General features: G+C 42.8%; 1 protein-coding gene and 1 non-coding gene across 12 annotated transcripts in view; both read right to left on the bottom strand.

Annotated features, from left to right (window-relative positions):
* Window positions 1-20131, bottom strand: part of LOC121601615 — a 143039-nt gene that overhangs the window by 9967 nt on the left and 112941 nt on the right. For all 11 annotated transcript variants that reach the window (XM_041930482.1, XM_041930449.1, XM_041930470.1 and 8 more), the window contains 3 exons: window positions 2025-2141; window positions 1663-1794; window positions 711-970 (listed from right to left, as the gene is read on the bottom strand). In XM_041930482.1, coding sequence (XP_041786416.1) covers window positions 711-970; window positions 1663-1794; window positions 2025-2141 — 509 coding nt within the window. The remainder of the gene's footprint in view (window positions 1-710; window positions 971-1662; window positions 1795-2024; window positions 2142-20131) is intronic.
* Window positions 17593-17664, bottom strand: Trnae-cuc. The gene has a single exon. It is a non-coding gene; the product is annotated as a tRNA-Glu (tRNA).

Below are 20131 nucleotides of genomic sequence, written 5' to 3'. Positions count from 1 at the left end.
TGCCACTTCGGTCCGGACAAATCCGGATACTTAGCGCAGTGGTGTTGAGCGGTAAGCAATCCAGCCAAACTTTCCACCGGCTTCCATCCCGGACTGGAGGACGGTTGGGGTGAGTGGGCGGCAGAAGAAAATATCCGAAATGCCGGAACACTTTGCACAAATTGAACTAATTGCATGGCAAGGCGGAAGCGATGGGTTTGCATTGTCATTGTCTTAAGTTGAACGTCGCGCGTTGGGAATGCTTTGAAACACTAGCGCGCACCAGCGTTCCACGTGGCCCTGTAAAAAAAAGGGATGAGGGACAGGAGAAGGATAGTTTGGAACAACTTTTCACTTGCCATGGAGTTGTTTGTGTTGTTCTTATTATTAAGTTCCCGGCAGCTCTCTGCTAAGGGTACAGTGACTTTGGGCAAACGATCCGTTTCATATGTGGCTAGCGGGGTAGAAGCATCGTTTAATGTGTGTGTGTGTGAGGGTGATAAAATATTTGACAAAAAAAAAGAACCGAATAAAAGCGAACACGGAAATGCTCCAAAAGTCTCTTGCAAGTTTTGCGTCGGCAAGAAAAGCACGTTGTCTTTCGAAAGCGCTGTGATTGCGTGGACCCATCGTTTGTAGCGAATGTTTTCTATACAGTTTTTGTTCTTCATTCAGTGTGTTTTTTGCCTAACGGCCCTTCCTTGCACCTCTTCTTTCTTCCGCGTACTTACTCAACAGTTTTTACAGTCAGTTTTGCTGGCGAAATGTTGTTTGCCAGCGCGTGCTGGTGCATGTGCAGCGCCGCTAGGCGTAGGGCCACCTCGGGCTGCAGCTCCGGTGCGAACCGCTCCTGCGTGACATCGTTGCAGCACTGCAGGAACAGATAGTCGAGCGCGTTGAGGTCCTTTTGCGCGAGGGCGGCGGCTGACACGGGCACGAACGTTACCCGGAACAGGCAGCGCAGCTTGTGCGCACCGGGCCGTGCCGCTATCTGTTGGAAGGAAAAATGAGATTGTGTTAAGGTGTATTTGACTGTAGAGAAGACATTTCATATTCATCGTCATAATTTTAAATTTCTTCAGCATGATTTTCAATACGCCTCAAGTTGGATTTATTTTGACAGTTTTTTGTTATGTGTTGCTAATCATGTATAAAAACTGAAATTTCATTTTGAAGCAATTACACGATTTGAAAGCTGTTCAAAAAAATGTTGGCTTACATTAATTGATAGCACAGCAAAAGTACACTTTGCAGTTCGTTTTTAAAATAATGTCTTGCAATGAATCTATTTGTTTGGTTTTAGACTACATTTTTGGTACAATATGTTTTCTTTATGTTTTAGTGAACTTCTCTCTCCTGACACGTCAAGTCAAGCTTACAGAGAGCTTACTTTTTGTTTACAGCTACTTAAAAGTGCTAAAACAAATTTTAAACAACGAACAAACTAACAAACTCCTTCCTGCACGGGGGGAAATGTAATCGCTTTTCAATTAGTGATTGGCATTCCATCGATTTCCATCATTTCCTAATCCTTAGAGTCCCCCAAAACCCGAAATGCGAACTTCGAAAAGATTGATGAGCGCACAAAACTTCCGACGCTTGCGTATCCATGGGTTGGCTGCGTTTGTGTGCCGCAGCAGTGGCTGTAGAAGCTGTACACCCTTCACACCCCTTTCCACTTACCCGTGCCACGGTTTCCTGCGGGTCCAGCAGGGTCAGCTTGTTCCGCTTCAAACTTTTCACGTGCTCCACCACGAGACTGAAGTGCTCACCGGCGGTTAGGCATAACTTATCGCGTAACGAAGTAACAACATTCTGTGGAAGGGCAAGGAGAAAACCACGAAACGAGCAACAGGTGGAGGTAGGGAAGAGAAAAGAAATGAAAGGAACAAAGATGTAGAATGATTAGTGAGGGTATTGGCAATTGAAATGCTGCTTCACAAAGGCGCAAAAGCTTTGCTTTTACAGAATCTCATTATGCTGGGCGCGCGCCCCGCTTACGGGAAGTTTTTGGAAGCAGTGAAAGAGGGAATGGTAACACATACCTGTACAGTGGTGGTCGAGTCGTACTTGAACGATTTGGTTTGACCGTTCTCGAGGAACACTTTCAGCACGTTTGCCATCGGCGGCACGCACAGATCGCCGAGGGAAAAGGCAGATGGCTGTAATGAGATAGGCGAGATAGAGAGAGAGAAATAAAGCGAGATGTGAAACAGAGAACACACGATAAGAAGGCTACACAAATGGAGCAAAATAATTACAAGATTTCCTTTTTGGGATGAAATTTTGCATTCCCTTTGAAAGATAATTCCATAACCGCTTCCGGCCAGAGCGTTTCATTATCCTGACGCTTTAAAGTCGGGACAAAAAAATAAATAAATAAATGGAAGGCAAAAATTCTAACCGACAAAATGAGTGTAGAATTTCCGGTTTATCTGATTTGCGTGTGAATTATTCAGTACAGTAACAACGCCCAGAGACTGCCATTATCTTATGAAACATTTTAAGCACAAAAAAACAGAAACATTAAAATTTCCCTCCTTGCGAGCGGAGCTCGTTCGACTGCATTGGCACGGGAAATTAATTAATCTCCGGAAAGAAAGATCGTTCGTGTCTTGTGGGAAATATGGAAAAAATGTTTACGAAACAACCATTTTTCTTGTGCAAACACCACCGCAAAGATCTGGCCGAAGCAATTGGTCAAACAGTGCTGGGAAATGGAATGAGTGAGTTGTTGGATTGGGTTTTCCTGTTTCCAATCCTCCGTCGTGTGCCACCATGCATTGTTACAAGGCAACATTAACAACAACAGTATCAGCAACAGCAGCATCGTCAGGAGGCATTTCATTCGGGCTGGATTTAAAATATTGCCCAAAGCCTCCGAGTCGTTGCCAAGGCAGGAGACGCAGCCGTGCGTTGTGGGAATGGAGCTTCCCATCCTGCCGGTCCCGACTGGTTCATCCCGTAAGCCCGGTCTGAGGAAGTGCTGATAACATTGTTTCGTTGCATTTATTCCTCACATCCGGGTTGCTCGCTTCTATATTCCCCCGGCCCACCACTCCTTGCTTCCTCCGCGATGTCAAAGTCAACCGTTGGTTGTTGGAAAAGTAGTCATCGGAAAGCTTTTCGGGGGAAAGTTTTCTCTCCGTCCTCTGTGGTTGGAAGACTCCGTTCTCTCCCTGTTTGCTCGAGACCCCCCAACACTTGACCTACAGCAGTGCAAAGGGGGCCAGACAAGGGAGGGTTGAGTGTAGTTGCCGGATTTTCCAAGGATAATACTGTGGGCAGAAATTTGCCAGATTAATTATTCAGTAACCGACGCTCCTGGCGTCCGACGTTTGGCGGGTGCGGTAAAGCGTCGGGTTTTGGACGGGTACAAAACTGCAATCGGGCGACTGGTGTAGTGCGGACACTACGGAACTACGGATAGTTCCGCACCGAACGTTGGGCAAGCTTCGACTGCAACGCAGGACTTTTTCAAGCGTGCTCGACTGAAGTGAGCAGATATGTGTGTGAGTGGCTGGGCGAGTGTTTTTGCAGTGGAAGATAGAAGGGAGGGAGAGTAGTGGTGGCATTTAAAAGCTGGATGTGGTGAAATGTGTGGTTTTTAAATATTTATTTACTAACAAGGGTTATGATGCCAGGAACGGCGCACTGGGAAATAGTTTTACCGAATAGCCGACAGGATTGCCTGATGGAGAAATAATAACGAGTTTTGAAGAACGGACTTTTCTTTTCGATGGGTCTGTTTATGTTTGACATGTTTGGTATGAAGGAAAAACAAAATAGGGTAATCCTGAACAAAAAAATGTATATATAATGTTTTGGCTTACTGCATGACTATATGCATGTATAGTTTCTGTACTTTTTATGGTACTATCATGAAATGCTCGTAAAAAAGTTTAGATATTATTGCCAAAATACAATGAATTTGAATAAATCAACCACATTAATCATAATAGTTATGATAAAAACTTCTTTTCTGCTTCTTCTTATTTAGCGAGAAAGGTTCTATCCAGTGCTGCAAAATGTCATAAAAAATTATCACTGTCAATGTCGTAAAAAATCTGACTGAAACAAAATCCATGTCAGCGTCACGTACTCAATTGTGGTCATCAGAGGTGATACCCAAAACATTTGGTGTGATCAATGCATGCTTCGTGACATTTTTGCGACCAATGCTAAGGCAATCACTATGTCATGACTTTTTTACTGTGATGAGTTCTGCAAAATGTCACTGACACTGATAATCATGACAAATTCCGGCTGAAACAAAATAATGTCAGCGTCACGATGATCAGAGGTGAGACTCAAACAGTTGTTGCGACCATCGCATGCTTGGTAACATTGTGTGCAACCAACTCTTGGTCAGACACTGGGTCGCGACATTTTCAGTCGGTGATCATCTCGATAGTCATGGGAGATATGTTGTGCTTACGAGTGTTTACAAGAAACAAAAATCACCATGGCTTCTCGCTCTGTTTGACCCGACAGACAATCAAAGCTGACAGAGCGAGAAAGAATGCTCATTTTGCTACTTGGGACCACACGCCAGGTATATTCCAAGATTATCGTGATTATCACCGACAGAAATTGTCATGACCAAGAGCGTGACCAACAGTTGGGTGCTAATCAAAATGTCACTCAGCACGTGATTGATCCTCCAACTGTTTGAGTCTCATCACTGATCATCTCAGTGGTGTACGGGAGGAATACCCTTTTGTCTTTCTTAACTTAACTTATTTTCAACTTATTTGTTATGATATTCGTTTATATGAAGCGGTATTAATCTGATATTTGCCTTAAAACGTTATGAGTGACCTTTTCACCTTTTAACTTTTGATTGTTTATAAGAGATAAGTTAAGAGATATATAATTTATATAATATTTTACCATAATATATCATAAATAACATATTTTACACGATAACATACACATTTTACATTTTACACTATAACAACAACATAAACTATAGTGTTTACATGTATTGCATATTACAAAAATGTTATATTTAAGTTATTACTAATCATAAATAGGTTTCCATTAGCTTGCAGGAAAATTAATTATTTACTTTAATTTTGCTTTTCAAACTCGTAACAGTTGTTGATGTCGTTTTATTTTTTTACGAGGCTTTTTAGCATTCGCCTCTCGAACTTGTAACAGTGGAACATTCATAAAATAGCAATAAAAATATTGAAAATATACCAATTATTCATTTATTTATTCATTCCTAATTTCCTTTCGTTTGATTTTTTTTTATTTTCACACAACATTTCCTGGTTTCATACTAAGCATTTTAAATGTAAGCAAAGTTCCTGACGCGCCATTTTCAACTCAAATTACCAGCACATATTCATTATCAGTTATGGGGAAATCGCGAACGTGCTTCGAATAGGTGAGCCACAATCAAAGGTGCTACAAACAAGGCTCCTACACACCTTCAATCACCAACGCCAATGTGGTTCAACGAGTTGTGTAGGTCCCGATGAAGGGGAAGAAGAAGAAGAAAAAAACTAACACAAAAGTTACACCGCTACAACATTGCCATGATTTAAATATGCTAATGCTACCACACACCATGGCCCCGGTTAAATCAGGACAATTTTTTACCCACCCCCTAGGGGCGTGATTTCAGCAACATCGATAACCACCGCCACCGCACACAGACACACACCTATACTCCCTCACACATACGGGTACACCATGGAATGCCGCGGAGTAAAAGGTGGGCCAATGACATGATCGGGACCGCGGGCCGGAACAATCGGAAACATGATAAGGGTTTCAACATTTCCTCCCTCCCCTCGCCCCTCCTCACCTCACCATGTCGCTCCATTACCGGCACACAGTCAACAGAGCTTGTAATGGAGGCAAAAAAAGGAGCAAAACGAGGGTGTGTGAGCACGAAACAGCAAGACCGAGTGTGTTACGGGTCAAACAACGGTACATATCCATAACCTCACACACACACATCGGAATCATGTATCATTTTCCACCGTCTGGCGGTGTTCCAGCACACGCTAGGAATATGTAGATGTTGCACTTTCTTTGTGAAAAACGATCAGGAAAAGAGCTCACGTAAGGGAAAAGTAGGTGAAAGATAGAAAGACAGAGCAAGCGAGAACGACAGAGCAAATGTGAGTAGGTGTAGATAGGAATTGGCAGCTCAAATGGATGCTGGAAGGGTTAAATAAAAGATAGATTGCGGTGGGTCGCAAAAGTATTATCGGCTAAAGTGGTTCAGCGAGTTAAAGGCTGGCAAGCACACATCGTTCACGGCGAGGCTGGCGATGTTGTTGGCAAATGAACATAGGAAACATGGAGAATTGAAGGAATCTTCTTAAAAATTAATTCCACAGCACCGAACGTATGTAGGGTAGAAGCTTTTAAAGATTTAGGCTAGATAAGGAATTTACTTTAAAAATGAAATATTTTGTCCAATCGTGCAACGTTGCCAGTTCGTGGCATTCCCGCCCCCTTTCAACACTCCTCACCATTCGTCCCCTCCCTGTTGCCGCAACTCAGAAGGAACACATACGGCGCGATGAGCGTAAGAACAGTTCCTTCGCCCGATAAGGACAGAAACAAACAAGCGAGCGATAAGAAACAGGCTGCCAACAAGATGGTGCATTTGCGTTTGGCAAGGAGCAAAATAACTAGGCGACATGTAGCCGGATGCGCAAACATGTTGCTCCGCCAAATGGTGGAAGATTTGCCGCCCAAAGTCGCACATGTTCCCGGCACGAACAGGGGGCGGAGGGCCAGCCCGAGGAGGGGGACAACGCGAACCGGGAATGAACGTAAGATGAGCAAACAAGGCGTACTCTGCCGGTTGCGCAGAGATATCATGTCATAAGGCACACACAATCCGCAGACTAAATATTTGGATTGTTATCGGCGGTAGTGGTGGTGGCGACAGGGGCGGGCAAAGCAAGGAATAATGCCAACCCGGCTAACCGGAATGGAATGCAAACGAATGAGCGGACGGGATGTGCTACAATTTTCCGTTGTCATATTTTCTTCCTCCCTTTTTTTTTTGCTATTCTCTTCAACTTCTTTGCAATATCTCGCTAGCGCAGATAAATTCCGAGAGCAGGTATTATCTGATCCTGTGCCCCTTTTCCGCGCCGACTTGTGGGATGTCTGCATGTTGTCTCGTTGTCTGACGCCCCCCTGGTCCAAGTTTTCATTCGCTGTGCAACGGGCCTTCGCCCCAGAATCAGCTCGAGCGAGGGTTTATGATTCCCTTTCGCCGTTTCCTGATTGACGTGTTTCCCCGCTTTCATTGCGGGGAGTTTTTAAAAGCGAAGTGGAATGAAAAATCGAATCAGCGGAAGCAAATCGTTCGCCACCAACGGGCAACCCACCGATACCGATGATCAAGGGGGGGGGGGGGAATCAAATTTTCCATCATTATGCTGAAACAATGCAAAACGGTGCGGGCAGCAGCATTTTGGCTCTGGCAGGATTTTGCGTTGGCAAAAGTGACGGGCCAGAATCCAATCGCGCCCGTTGCCAGCGCTGGCAGATTTTGGGCGAAAGTAATAATTGAAGAGATTTGCGTTGGAGTGTACTGAACGTTGCCATGAGAAAGAAGCCGCTTGATGGAGCCTCAAGGATCGGTGCGCTTATACAATGATGCTATAATTTACTGTGATTGATATTGTAGGTTGAACAGCCAACCAAGTGTGCTTTTAAAAATGTTGCAACTCCCGACAACAAATCGCCCTTGATTCTTCGTTCGTGCTTGGCAATGACTGTCAGATCAGTAATAGGAAATGGTGTAAATGCGATCACGGTGGTTTTGCATTGCCAGATTGAGTGGCATACTACTGTTGGCTGTCTTTGCAGACGTACTTTGAGGAGAGCTAATGGCTTATTGTATCAAGCATCCAGGATCTTCCTAACATCCAGTGTCACATATTCGATTATTCACCGCTCTTGAAAAATGAACTGCCAAGGAAATGGATAAAGAGTGCCTATTAGCATGCTTGCCTGCACCAATAAGTCCATCTTGGGAGCGCTTCAGCCATCAAACACATCAGCAGCGATTGATGACAATTGTCTTCAAGTGGTGCTAAGATGTCAAACGGATGCCGTTGGTTTCTTTTCTTTGGTTTTGCAAAATATTCCAAAGTGACGGGGTTTGACGGATGGATTTTGAAAGGTTTTAGCATCATAATGCATTTTTCTGCTGTACGTTAAATAATATGTGCATTTTTGGTGTTAGAAACTGAGCCTCTCGTTTGAAAAGAATCGATAGAATTGATAGTGATTTGGAATCTTCGCGTCAAAGTCTCCACCTTGTATCGTAATAAGGTACTTCAAATACATATCCTCCCGTTCCCGCTTGTTTGCTGTTCATAATTGGGTAGGTTTGGCGCATAATCAAAATTATTTCCCTTAACATATTTTTGCCAGCTTCCAACCTATTAAAAGAATGTCGGCAACAATGTCGGCCACGCAAGTAAAGTTAACGTAACATTGAAATCTTAAAAAGAGGTTCAACAAATTCTTCTTCAAGTGCCGAGATAAACAACTCCTACGGAGAAAAGCGCTATGGGAACCAGGGGCCGGGATGTTGCGTACGACCTCATTATGAAGTAAAAGCATTTATGCGGATGTAGCGAAGTAAAACACTTCAAGTTAAAACATCTCAAGTTAAAACAAAGTTCAAGCAAAACACGCCTCAAGCAATAGCGCGCGCTTCAGAAACGCAACAAACATAAACAGGTAGTCAACCGTTCTCACGGTTCAAACGAGGAAGTGACTTACGCAATTCATAAACCATAGGTATATGTCGCATTAAATATAAATAAAACTTGTTATCAAAATAGTCATAGTTACAGTTAGCTGACCTATATGCGGTCAGCAACTAAATAGCATATAAGAGATGAAAACCTAAATAAAGTAAGCGCATTCGAACACAAACCTCAGAATCGCTCGTTTCTTAATAGTCGGAGGCACTCTCCGGTCGACGAAGGAAAAATATACCCGACTCGGTGTAAAGCACCGGCGTTGGGCGCTGCGACGGAGCAACACATCCGCCAGCAGCATTAATGGTGGCTCCAGAGAGGAACTAACGACCTCCTCGTAGTGAATAGCACGTGATTCAGTCCAGCATAAGCGCCGAAGCACCGTGAGTGAAATAGAACGGCAACTAAGTGCGTAAAACAGCACGACCGCCAAAAAACCGCGAGTGAAAGTGCGTAAAATAGTGAAGATCACAACCGTGAGTGAAATAGATAGGCAACAAGGTGCGTAAACCAGCACGACCGCCAAAACACCGCGAGTTAAAGTGAGTGAAATAGTAAGGATCACAACCGTGAGTGAAATAGATAGGCAACAAGGTGCGTAAACCAGCACGACCGCCAAAACACCGCGAGTTAAAGTGAGTGAAATAGTAAGGATCACAACCGTGAAAGAAATAGATCGGCTACAAGGTGCGTAGACCAGCACGACCGCCGAAACACCGCGAATGAAAGTGCACAAAGCATTAAAATCAACACCAGGAGTGGAAAAGAACGGCAAATAAGTGCGTAACTAAGCACGACCGCCGAAACACCATAAGAATAAGGTGACATCATAAACAAAACCCGAGAACCGTTAGCGAACCCTAGAGCACGGAGGGTACCGACAACGATATAAACAAACTAACGGCAAAACGTCAAAAAGCCAAATCAGCAAAAGGCTACGCCAACGTAGTGACCATTCGGTGGTTACACAGCAAGGTCGGCGACAACGAAATAAAAACAACGAGTAACAACAATCAGCTTAAGTTTCAATGGAAATAGCTGATTAAAAACATCGAATTAAACAACAACGAGTAGGCTTACTCGGTTTGGAACGGACAGCAAGCAGTGACTCATCGTCAGGTCCAACAAACAAAACGAACAGCGAGCGACTAGCGGCAAGTCCACCGGCGTCTCCAAGCAGCAAGCAGCAAGCAGCGACTCATCGCCAGGGCCGGCAAACAAAACAAACAGCGTGCGGATAACGGTCAGTGCACCAGCGACTTCAGGCAGCAGACAGCGATCGCAGACGTTCCAAGTAGCAGAGCGGGGCCGGCAATAACGTGACTGAAGAAAGCATCCAACCTACTAGAGACGACTATACAGCAGTAGTCGGACCAGAGAAGAACCCACCAGATCGACTAGCATCATCAGCAAGCGGACATCCGTGATACGGCAAACACAAGCATCTCAAACGCTGAGTGAGTAACAATGGAATTCATTACTAATCCAAACGGTCATTGTAAACTTTGTACTAACAAAGATGAGTGGGGGAAACAGGTCAGTTGCACGGAATGCGACAGGTGGTTTCACCTGAGTTGTTTGGGGGTAAAGAGTACCCCAAAGAATTTCGTATGTTCAAAATGTAAGAAATCTGAAGAAGAAAGGAAGGAGATAAAGAAGGCTCTAGAAGAATCACAAAGACTTTGCGAATTATTAAAGGAAAAAAGAGAGAAAGAATTAGAACAAAGTAGTAACAATAAAAAGGATTTGGAGCGGTTACAAGAGGAATTAAACGAAGCCGCTAACGATGGGAAAGAAATGCGTGAAGCATTAATTCAAACAGAGAAATTATTGCAGGAAAAGATAGATAATGAAAAACGAAACAAAGAATCACAGAAGCAGCAAGAAGAAGAAATAGAAAGATTGCAGAAGACTCTTGAAGATCAAATCATAATAGAACCAAAAAAGCAGGAAACAAAACAATTGCTAAGCGATAATGCTCCGAAACCCGAAACAAGCGAGGAAAATATTTCGCTTACCGAAAATATTAACAGACTTGTAAGCGCACTAACTGCTAGTTCTTCTGCTGGCAAAAGTACGCTTATGGAACTTCCTGAATTTGATGGTAGTTATAAACTATGGCCTCGATTTAAAACGGCCTTTGATGAAACAACTAAGAAAGGAAATTTTTCAAAGCTGGAGAATCTGAATAGACTACAGCGATACTTAAAAGGGAATGCATTAAAATCAGTCAGTGGTCTCATGTTAAGTCCTGATAATCTCGAGAAAATTATCGACCGATTAGAAAAACTTTATGGTAACCCCGAAAGCGTCTACAAGTCTTTGCTTAACGATCTCACAGCTTGCAGACACATATCAATAGAAAATCCAACATCAATAATAGAGTTTTCTAACGCGTTGAATAATATGGTAGATAATATGAATCTACTGGGGAGAACACAATATTTAAATGATCAGAGGCTCTTAAGCGACCTCATAGCACGGCTATCAACAGATCTTAGAAATAAATGGATTGCAAAAACATTAAATGATCAAGAGATTCACACATTAAGTGATCTTGCATTATGGATAAAACCAACCGAAGACCTAGCGGCAGTGTTGGTAGCAAATGAAAATGGTCAGAAATTTCGAGGGCACCGATTAAATGCTCACTTACAGCCCAAGATGTATTCTAAAGACAATCATTGTCTGGTATGTGGAAGGGCTCATGAAACAACTCAATGCCAAGAGCTCATAGATAAGCCAGTATGGCAGAGATGGAAACTGTTAACCCAAAGGGGCATTTGTACTAATTGCTGCAAATACAAAAACCATAAGGCAGTTAGCTGCCGCCTTCCTGCTCAATGCAGAGTGGAACGTTGCTCACAAAAACACCATACGTTGCTCCATAGGAAAGAGGAACAATCCCCATCATACATTCCTCCACAAAGATTAAACTTCCACAAAGAGGACAGAAAGCTTTACTATCAAATCATACCGATCACATTATATCACGAATGTGCGGAAATAAAAACATTTGCCTTGTTGGATCCAGCGTCAGCAACAAGTCTTATTGTTGATGATGTAAGAAAACAGCTGCAACTAACAGGGCCCAATATGCCTCTTAAATTATCGTGGACGAATGGAAACATACAAGACGAACCACATAGTCAAATTGTTTCTTTGAGGGTACGTGGGCCAAATAATAAAATGCTCAGCATCAAGAATCTACGCTCGGTGAAGGAACTCGACCTTCCCAGACAAACGGTAGATGCTAAGAAATTAAGCAAGATGTACAAACACTTCAAAAATATCGATTTAGAAAGTTACTATGATGCCATTCCCACAGTTTTATTAGGTCTCCCACATGCTTATTATACTCAAAGCATTGGATATCGCTCCGGAAAACCTAACCAGCCAGTAGCTCAAGAGACTCGTTTGGGATGGACAATATTCGGAGGAGGAAAACATTATTGGCAAAATGATATAAACAAGTGTAGTCCTCTATTTACAATCAAAGATCAAAAAGAAGAAGATGAAAAATTAATGTCGTCACTCATGCAGAAATTTTTCTCAACTGAAGAGTTTGGAGTTAAATCGAACGAAGCGCCAATGCCAAAATTAGAACAGCAGGCACTGGAAATTATGAAGGATACCTTGGCATATAAGGAAAACCGATACGAGATAGGATTACTTTGGAAAGAAGACAAACCACAGTTACCAAATAGCTATCCCCAAGCCCTGACAAGATTAAAATCACAAGAAAGAAAATTAGAAAAGGATGTTGAATTAAAAGAATGGTATCACCGAACTATTGCGGAATACCTAAGCAAAGGATATGCTCGAAAGGCTACCCCTGGGGAGCTGCTCGAACATAACCGGAAGATAAACTATATTCCTCACTTTGCTATAGTAAACAAGAACAAGTTTCCACCTAAGCCTCGTCTAGTATTTGATGCAGCCGCAAAAAATGAAGGAAGGTCACTGAACTCATTCCTCCTATCCGGTCCTGATGCTACCACATCTTTATTTGGTGTACTCATCAGATTCCGCGAACACGAAATTGCTTGCTCTGGTGATATAAAGGAAATGTTCCACCAGGTAAAGGTTAAGCAAGAAGATCAGTGTGCCCAACGTTTTTTGTACAGAGAATCTCCTAACAAAGACCCTCAGGTCTATGTTATGCAGGTAATGACATTTGGAGCGACATGCTCCCCAGCATGCGCACAATTTGTAAAGAATCAAAACGCTCTAAAATTCGAACAACAAAACCCAAAGGCGGTGAAGGCAATTACCGATAATCATTACGTAGATGATTATCTGGATAGTTTCGCCAGTATTGAAGATGCTGCCAAAACAGTAAACGAAATCATGACAATTCATAATAAGGCTAATTTTTTTATACGAAACTTTGTGTCAAATTCTCATGAATTGATAAGCTCTCTTCCTGAGAACAGGAGAGCGAATAAAGAGATGCATTTTATCGAAAACAAGGATGATACTTACGAGAAAATTCTTGGCATGCACTGGGACACGAGAAACGATACTTTCAGATATAAACTGAAAATTCCACCACTAGAGGATAAAAAATTGACCAAAAGGAATATACTTTCAAATATAATGAGAATCTACGACCCATTGGGCTTGGTCATCAATCTCACTACGGAATCAAAGGTCCTCATGCAAGAACTATGGAAGGAGAAAGTTGACTGGGATGATGTATTGCCAATTAACCTCCAAAGAAAATGGCAGGAATGGCTCGACGCTATAAAAACTGTTGAAGATATTAAGATCGTCAGATCCTATTCAAACATTAAGGGAGACTGTCGCAGAGAGCTGCATACATTTGTAGACGCCTCAGAAAGGGCTTTCGCAGCCGTTGTATATCTAAAAACAATACAGGGTAACACAGTAAATGTCAATATTTTGGCAGCTAAGTCAAGAGTAGCTCCCACAAAACCACTTACTATACCAAAGTTAGAACTTCAAGGGGCAATACTTGGTGTAAGACTTGCCGATACCATTAAAAAGGAATTGAGACTGAATATAGATGAGGAATTCTATTGGACAGATTCAAAGACAGTACTAGGATGGATCAATTCAGAAGCTCGCAATTACAAACAATTTGTGGCATGTCGAATAGGGGAAATTATCCATCGAACATCAAGAATTCAGTGGCACTGGATAGCTTCAAAAGACAATCCAGCAGACGAAGCTACGAAACCTAAACAAGGGCACTCGATATGGCTAGAGGGTCCAGATTTCTTGAAACAAAAAACATTAGCAACCCTCAAATCGGAACAATTTGCTACAAACATAGAGATCCGACCGGTGCACATGATTAGAGAAAAAACGGTGCAATTCAAGGATTGGAAAACGCTTTCAATCGACTGGTGCTCTAGTTGGATACGCATCAAAAGAGCAGTCGCACTAGGCTTAAAGTTCATAGAGAAACTAGAAAAGGTAGTAAAGCATCAAAAGCATTCCTCAACAATAGATAAAACAATTCTAGACCGAGCAGAACATGTTCTTCTGCAGAAATGTCAATGGGAATCCTTTCCAGAGGAAATGACTAATTTAAGCCTGGGAAGACCCATTCCCCAGAATAGCTCTATAAAAACATTAAACCCTTATGTGGAAGACGGCTTGTTGAGAGCTAAAAGCCGCCTAAATAACATAAACTACTTACACCTTGATACAAAATGCCCAATAATTCTACCAAAAAGGCATCATGTAACCGAACTTGTAGCAAGACACTACCACTTACGCTATATGCACAAAAAAATGGAAACGACTATTGCAGCTATTCGACAAAAGTATTGGATAATAGACATACGCGCCGTCGTTAAACACATGATAAAAAATTGCCAAACATGCAAGAATGAGAGGGCAAAACCAAGTTACCCGATGATGGCATCACTACCTGCGTGTAGAACAGCAGCGTTCCAAAAACCGTTCACACACACGGGAGTCGACTACTTCGGCCCGTTAAACGTAACTATAGGAAGAAGAGTTGAAAAAAGATGGGGGGTGTTGTTTACTTGTTTAACGACACGAGCAACTCATCTGGATATTGCAAACGATCTAAGCGCAAATACGTTCATAATGTGTCTTAGAGCAATGCAGCACAGAAGGGGAAAGATAACTGATATCTATAGCGATAATGGGACCAATTTTGTTGGAGCTCATAATCAGCTGAAAAAACTAATAGAACGTTGTGCAATTGAGGGTACTAGGTGGCACTTTAACCCACCGGGAGGGCCACACTTTGGAGGTTCTTGGGAACGACTCGTAAGGGAAGTAAAGAGTCTGCTCCCCACTAACAAAAATTTTCCGGAGGCTACATTGAGAGCAATCTTCACGGAAATTGAATTCATCATAAACAATAGACCACTGACCCACATACCAATAGAGAACAGTGATGATGAAGCACTTACCCCTTTCCACTTTTTGATAGGCTGTTCCGGCGAAGCCGAACCAAGCACGTTGGAAACGGAAGTGACCAGAATCAACTGGAAGATCGCCCAAGGGGTTGCTCGCAATTATTGGAATCGCTGGATATCTGAATATCTACCAACAATTGCAAAACGGGGAAAGTGGCACGACCCTGCGAAACCGCTAGAAGTAGGAGATATAGTAACCTTCCCTGACGAAAACAAAACTGGGAAGTGGTTGAAAGGGAGAGTAACAAAGATATACCCCGGGAAAGACGGACAGGTGAGATCAGTTTCATTACAGGTAGGTTCCACAGAACTCCGAAAACCTGTTGTGAAACTAGCTGTCTTAGACGTTAGAAGAGGCGAAAATCTCGAAAACACAAATTCATTGCAAGATAAAGAGTCTAGACGCAAGGATAAAGAATCATCAAAAAATAAGGATAGTAAACCTACCGAACGGCGAAGAATAACACGATCGTCAAGATGAATAGGTGGACAACAGTAGTAATGATGTTCGTCAGTTCCGCATTTGGTCTAACAATAACACCGATTACGGAACCTGGACTTTTCTTTGATCACTTAGGGACGCTCCTTATTGAAAGAGGAGCTTGGGAAACTACGTTCCATACAAAAATATTCCCAAAAAACGACACCAACATATTAACACAGATAAAGTACGATTTAAACGAAGCGTTGAATCCAATCAACGAGACTGATACTAAGGTTCAGAAGCTTAGGGAAAGCCTTATCGACGAATGCAATTATGCTATCAATCTCGTCAAAGAGGCAACAAAATTCAGAGTTAAACGCAGTGGCGGAGTATTCGGAGTCTTGAAGGATTTTATTTTCGGAGGAAATGAGATAGATGAGCAACTCTCGCTGCTCAAATCAACAGAAGATTTAAAAATATCCAAGATTTCAGATAAGTTAGATGATGCGAATAATAATCATAAAAAGATAATGGAGCAAATAAGTGCTAAGGTAGCAATGATAGACGAAGGAGCAGCCAAGCTCCGGAAAGACTGGAACGAAAGTAAACGAAACATTTTTAACAAACACATTCAAGAAACAATTATGCTAGGGAATACACTAGTTCAACAAATAATAAATAAGTATCAAACTTTAAGGGTAGATCCCTTGAGTCATTTCAACGAGCTAGAAACCATTTTGGACATCAGATTAAGGTCAAACAATGACGTAACGATTGAGGCTCCTATATTAAGGAAGAAGGAATTAATAGCAGGAGAAGTAATACTTCATATAGAACATATAGTCATAAGCAAGGATAAATTTGAGATTTTTGATATAATTCCGATTCCAGACTTTACAAACGGTACAATACTAAACATAGAAGAAACACGTGTAGCAGTAAATAATGACCAAAGCTATGTATATCCACATGAGATGAAGCCTATTAATACAACTCACTATCTTTCATCTAAAACCATAATCAGAAAAGAAACAGATTGTATAGTTGCCGCACTCCTGCACATATCAATTCCAACAATTTGCTCGATATCGCATATAAAATTACCTCTTACTAAATTCTATATGTTGAACCACCCAAACCAAATACTGTATTACTCCGCGCAACCACAGGAGATTTTTTTGAATTGTAACGGCACACTTACGAATCCCGCCTACAACACGGGCATTATCACGCTTTCACCGGCATGTAAATTAGAAACCAGATCGATGGAAATACGTCCGGTAGTGGTGAAGAAAAACGAAATATTCAAAACATATTTTAAGCCAATGAAGGAACTACCGTTTAAAACCGCCGTTTCTAAAAACGTCATTTACTACATGTTAATAATAACAACGCTCGCGCTCATACCATTAACTATATTTGCAATTTTTACGATTAAAAGATGTAATAGAAGACGTCAACGTCCTCCGCCGTTTAAGGCACCAACAGAAGCGTAACCTCTCACGAGAAGTTACGGGGGCCGGGATGTTGCGTACGACCTCATTATGAAGTAAAAGCATTTATGCGGATGTAGCGAAGTAAAACACTTCAAGTTAAAACATCTCAAGTTAAAACAAAGTTCAAGCAAAACACGCCTCAAGCAATAGCGCGCGCTTCAGAAACGCAACAAACATAAACAGGTAGTCAACCGTTCTCACGGTTCAAACGAGGAAGTGACTTACGCAATTCATAAACCATAGGTATATGTCGCATTAAATATAAATAAAACTTGTTATCAAAATAGTCATAGTTACAGTTAGCTGACCTATATGCGGTCAGCAACTAAATAGCATATAAGAGATGAAAACCTAAATAAAGTAAGCGCATTCGAACACAAACCTCAGAATCGCTCGTTTCTTAATAGTCGGAGGCACTCTCCGGTCGACGAAGGAAAAATATACCCGACTCGGTGTAAAGCACCGGCGTTGGGCGCTGCGACGGAGCAACACATCCGCCAGCAGCATTAATGTGGTTCCCATACCGGGAATCGAACCCGGGCCTTCCGGGTGAGAGCCGGATATCCTAACCACTAGACAATATGGGAACCACATTAATGCTGCTGGCGGATGTGTTGCTCCGTCGCAGCGCCCAACGCCGGTGCTTTACACCGAGTCGGGTATATTTTTCCTTCGTCGACCGGAGAGTGCCTCCGACTATTAAGAAACGAGCGATTCTGAGGTTTGTGTTCGAATGCGCTTACTTTATTTAGGTTTTCATCTCTTATATGCTATTTAGTTGCTGACCGCATATAGGTCAGCTAACTGTAACTATGACTATTTTGATAACAAGTTTTATTTATATTTAATGCGACATATACCTATGGTTTATGAATTGCGTAAGTCACTTCCTCGTTTGAACCGTGAGAACGGTTGACTACCTGTTTATGTTTGTTGCGTTTCTGAAGCGCGCGCTATTGCTTGAGGCGTGTTTTGCTTGAACTTTGTTTTAACTTGAGATGTTTTAACTTGAAGTGTTTTACTTCGCTACATCCGCATAAATGCTTTTACTTCATAATGAGGTCGTACGCAACAAGCGCAATAAACTGCTTTGTGCGTCGGTGACACGGGACGGGAAGGTTCATGGTTGTTTTGTCGGCGCGAGCAATATTCAACATTCTTAAGCGAAGGGCCCCCACAGTGTTGCCGTTGGAATTGTTGTTAGCAGGTCGGTGGCTTTAAAGCATACCATTTTTGCGTCCCACCGGGGGCAGTTGGGAGGGTTGCAAAAAAGGTAAATCTAAACTTTCGGGTTTTTTTTCAATTCTTGTACCTACCGCGAGTGCTGCAACAGGAGGGGAATAAAGGTTGATTCGCTTTGAAGCGAAATGTGGGTTGATGAATTTTTCCGGCTTCCGGATTGATGGACTGGCGGTGCGCGCACACCAAACCAACACACACACACACACCCCGTGAAAAACACATCATTAGCAGAGGCGGTTTGGCTACCTTTTTGCTACGCAGCTTCTCTAATCCGCATGCCAACCAGTTTGCCGAGCACAGGGGGAACGAGTGGTTGGTTGCACAGCCTGCGAGCATTATTAAAATACCATAAATCATATATTTAAACCCTCTCCTTGCCCATTCGCAAGATCTCCATTTTGAACATACCCCTGGCCACAGTGGCTGTGTGGTTTTGTTTGGTTTGGAAAGAATGGAACGGAAGGTAGCAAAAGGAATGGGCGGGAGTTTGGAGGTTGCACTTGCCCCACGAGTTGGAAAGAATTTGATGCCGACCGGAAATTATGAGTTATTGCCGAAGGACCCGGGCAGGGGCAAAAGGGAATGATTACATATTTATTTATGGATTAGGTACAAAACCAGGGGGGGAGAAAACAAGAGGGAAAAAGGTAGCACACAATCAATAAAGGCGATGCGTGGAGCCCTTTGTTTTTCTTCCCTTTGATTATTGGTGACGTGCTTGACGAGCAAAAGCAGAGAAATTTATTATTCATTAACCACATGATAACAGCACGAACAGAGGAAAACCAGAGCTTGATACTCTGCCCGTAACAATAATTTGTTAAACACATAAAAACAATACATTTTCACGCAAATACAATCATTCAAGTCGATGGTGCACCATCAACTGTGTTGCACGGTACAATGCCTTTCCAAGATGGAGCGCAATCACAATAGCTTGTGTACATAAATTGGAAGTTATTATGCTCAACAATGTTCCCCGATTTCACTGCATCCCATTATATCCGCCATTACGGTACAGAGTTGTGATTTGCCAGGCTAGGCCGTGAATCCTCTTTCCCCCGCAGTAGTAGCTTGCCGATCCCGAAGGGTCCACTTCGGACCATTTCGGTGTGCGGACGGAGTTTTTGTCACCATCACAAATTGCCACTTAAACCCTTCCGGAATCCGGACCAGCAACAGAAAAATGTGTGCGACCTCTCCAGAAAAAAGGGGTTTTGCTCACAATCGAAATGGTGGCAAAACCGGTCGTCTTGCGCCTTCGCAATTTGCGGTACCCTGTGATTACATTCATCGCATCCCTTCCCTTCCTTTGGAGCTGTGTTAGCGAAGAGAAGGAGGGTTTTTTCCCACCTATCCTTCTGGAACCTTCTACTGGTAAGAGGTTGGTGTGAGCTGCGATACAACGTCGTCAAGATTTGTCGTACAATGTGGAGGGGCGCACTGGCCAGAGAAACATTACCTCCGACAGCTTCCAGGGGGGGGGGGGGGGGGGGGGGGTGGCGGATATAAAGCTGCTCCGAAGGGAAAAAGAAAAGTCAAAGAAGGACACAAAAAAAAGGATGCTAATCTTAAGGTGCCCGAATCATCATCTGGCCAATGTGGCCCGAGCGCCAATGACGATCATCCATCCCGCGTGATGATGATCCCGGACCGGAAAGCAAAGTTCCATCAGCCGTGCGAGGCAGAATGTTTCGCAACACGACACAATGGCAATAAGCATCGGGACGGATCGGAAAGCTGCACACGGCCACTCCCGACGGGCACTAGTAAAGTGGTAAAGGTGGTGGTGTAAGTAAGTCACAGCCAACA

This window comes from Anopheles merus, chromosome 2R, assembly GCF_017562075.2.
Source record: "Anopheles merus strain MAF chromosome 2R, AmerM5.1, whole genome shotgun sequence".
Classification (NCBI taxonomy): domain Eukaryota; kingdom Metazoa; phylum Arthropoda; class Insecta; order Diptera; family Culicidae; genus Anopheles; species Anopheles merus.
This window is presented reverse-complemented; position numbering and strand designations above follow the sequence as displayed.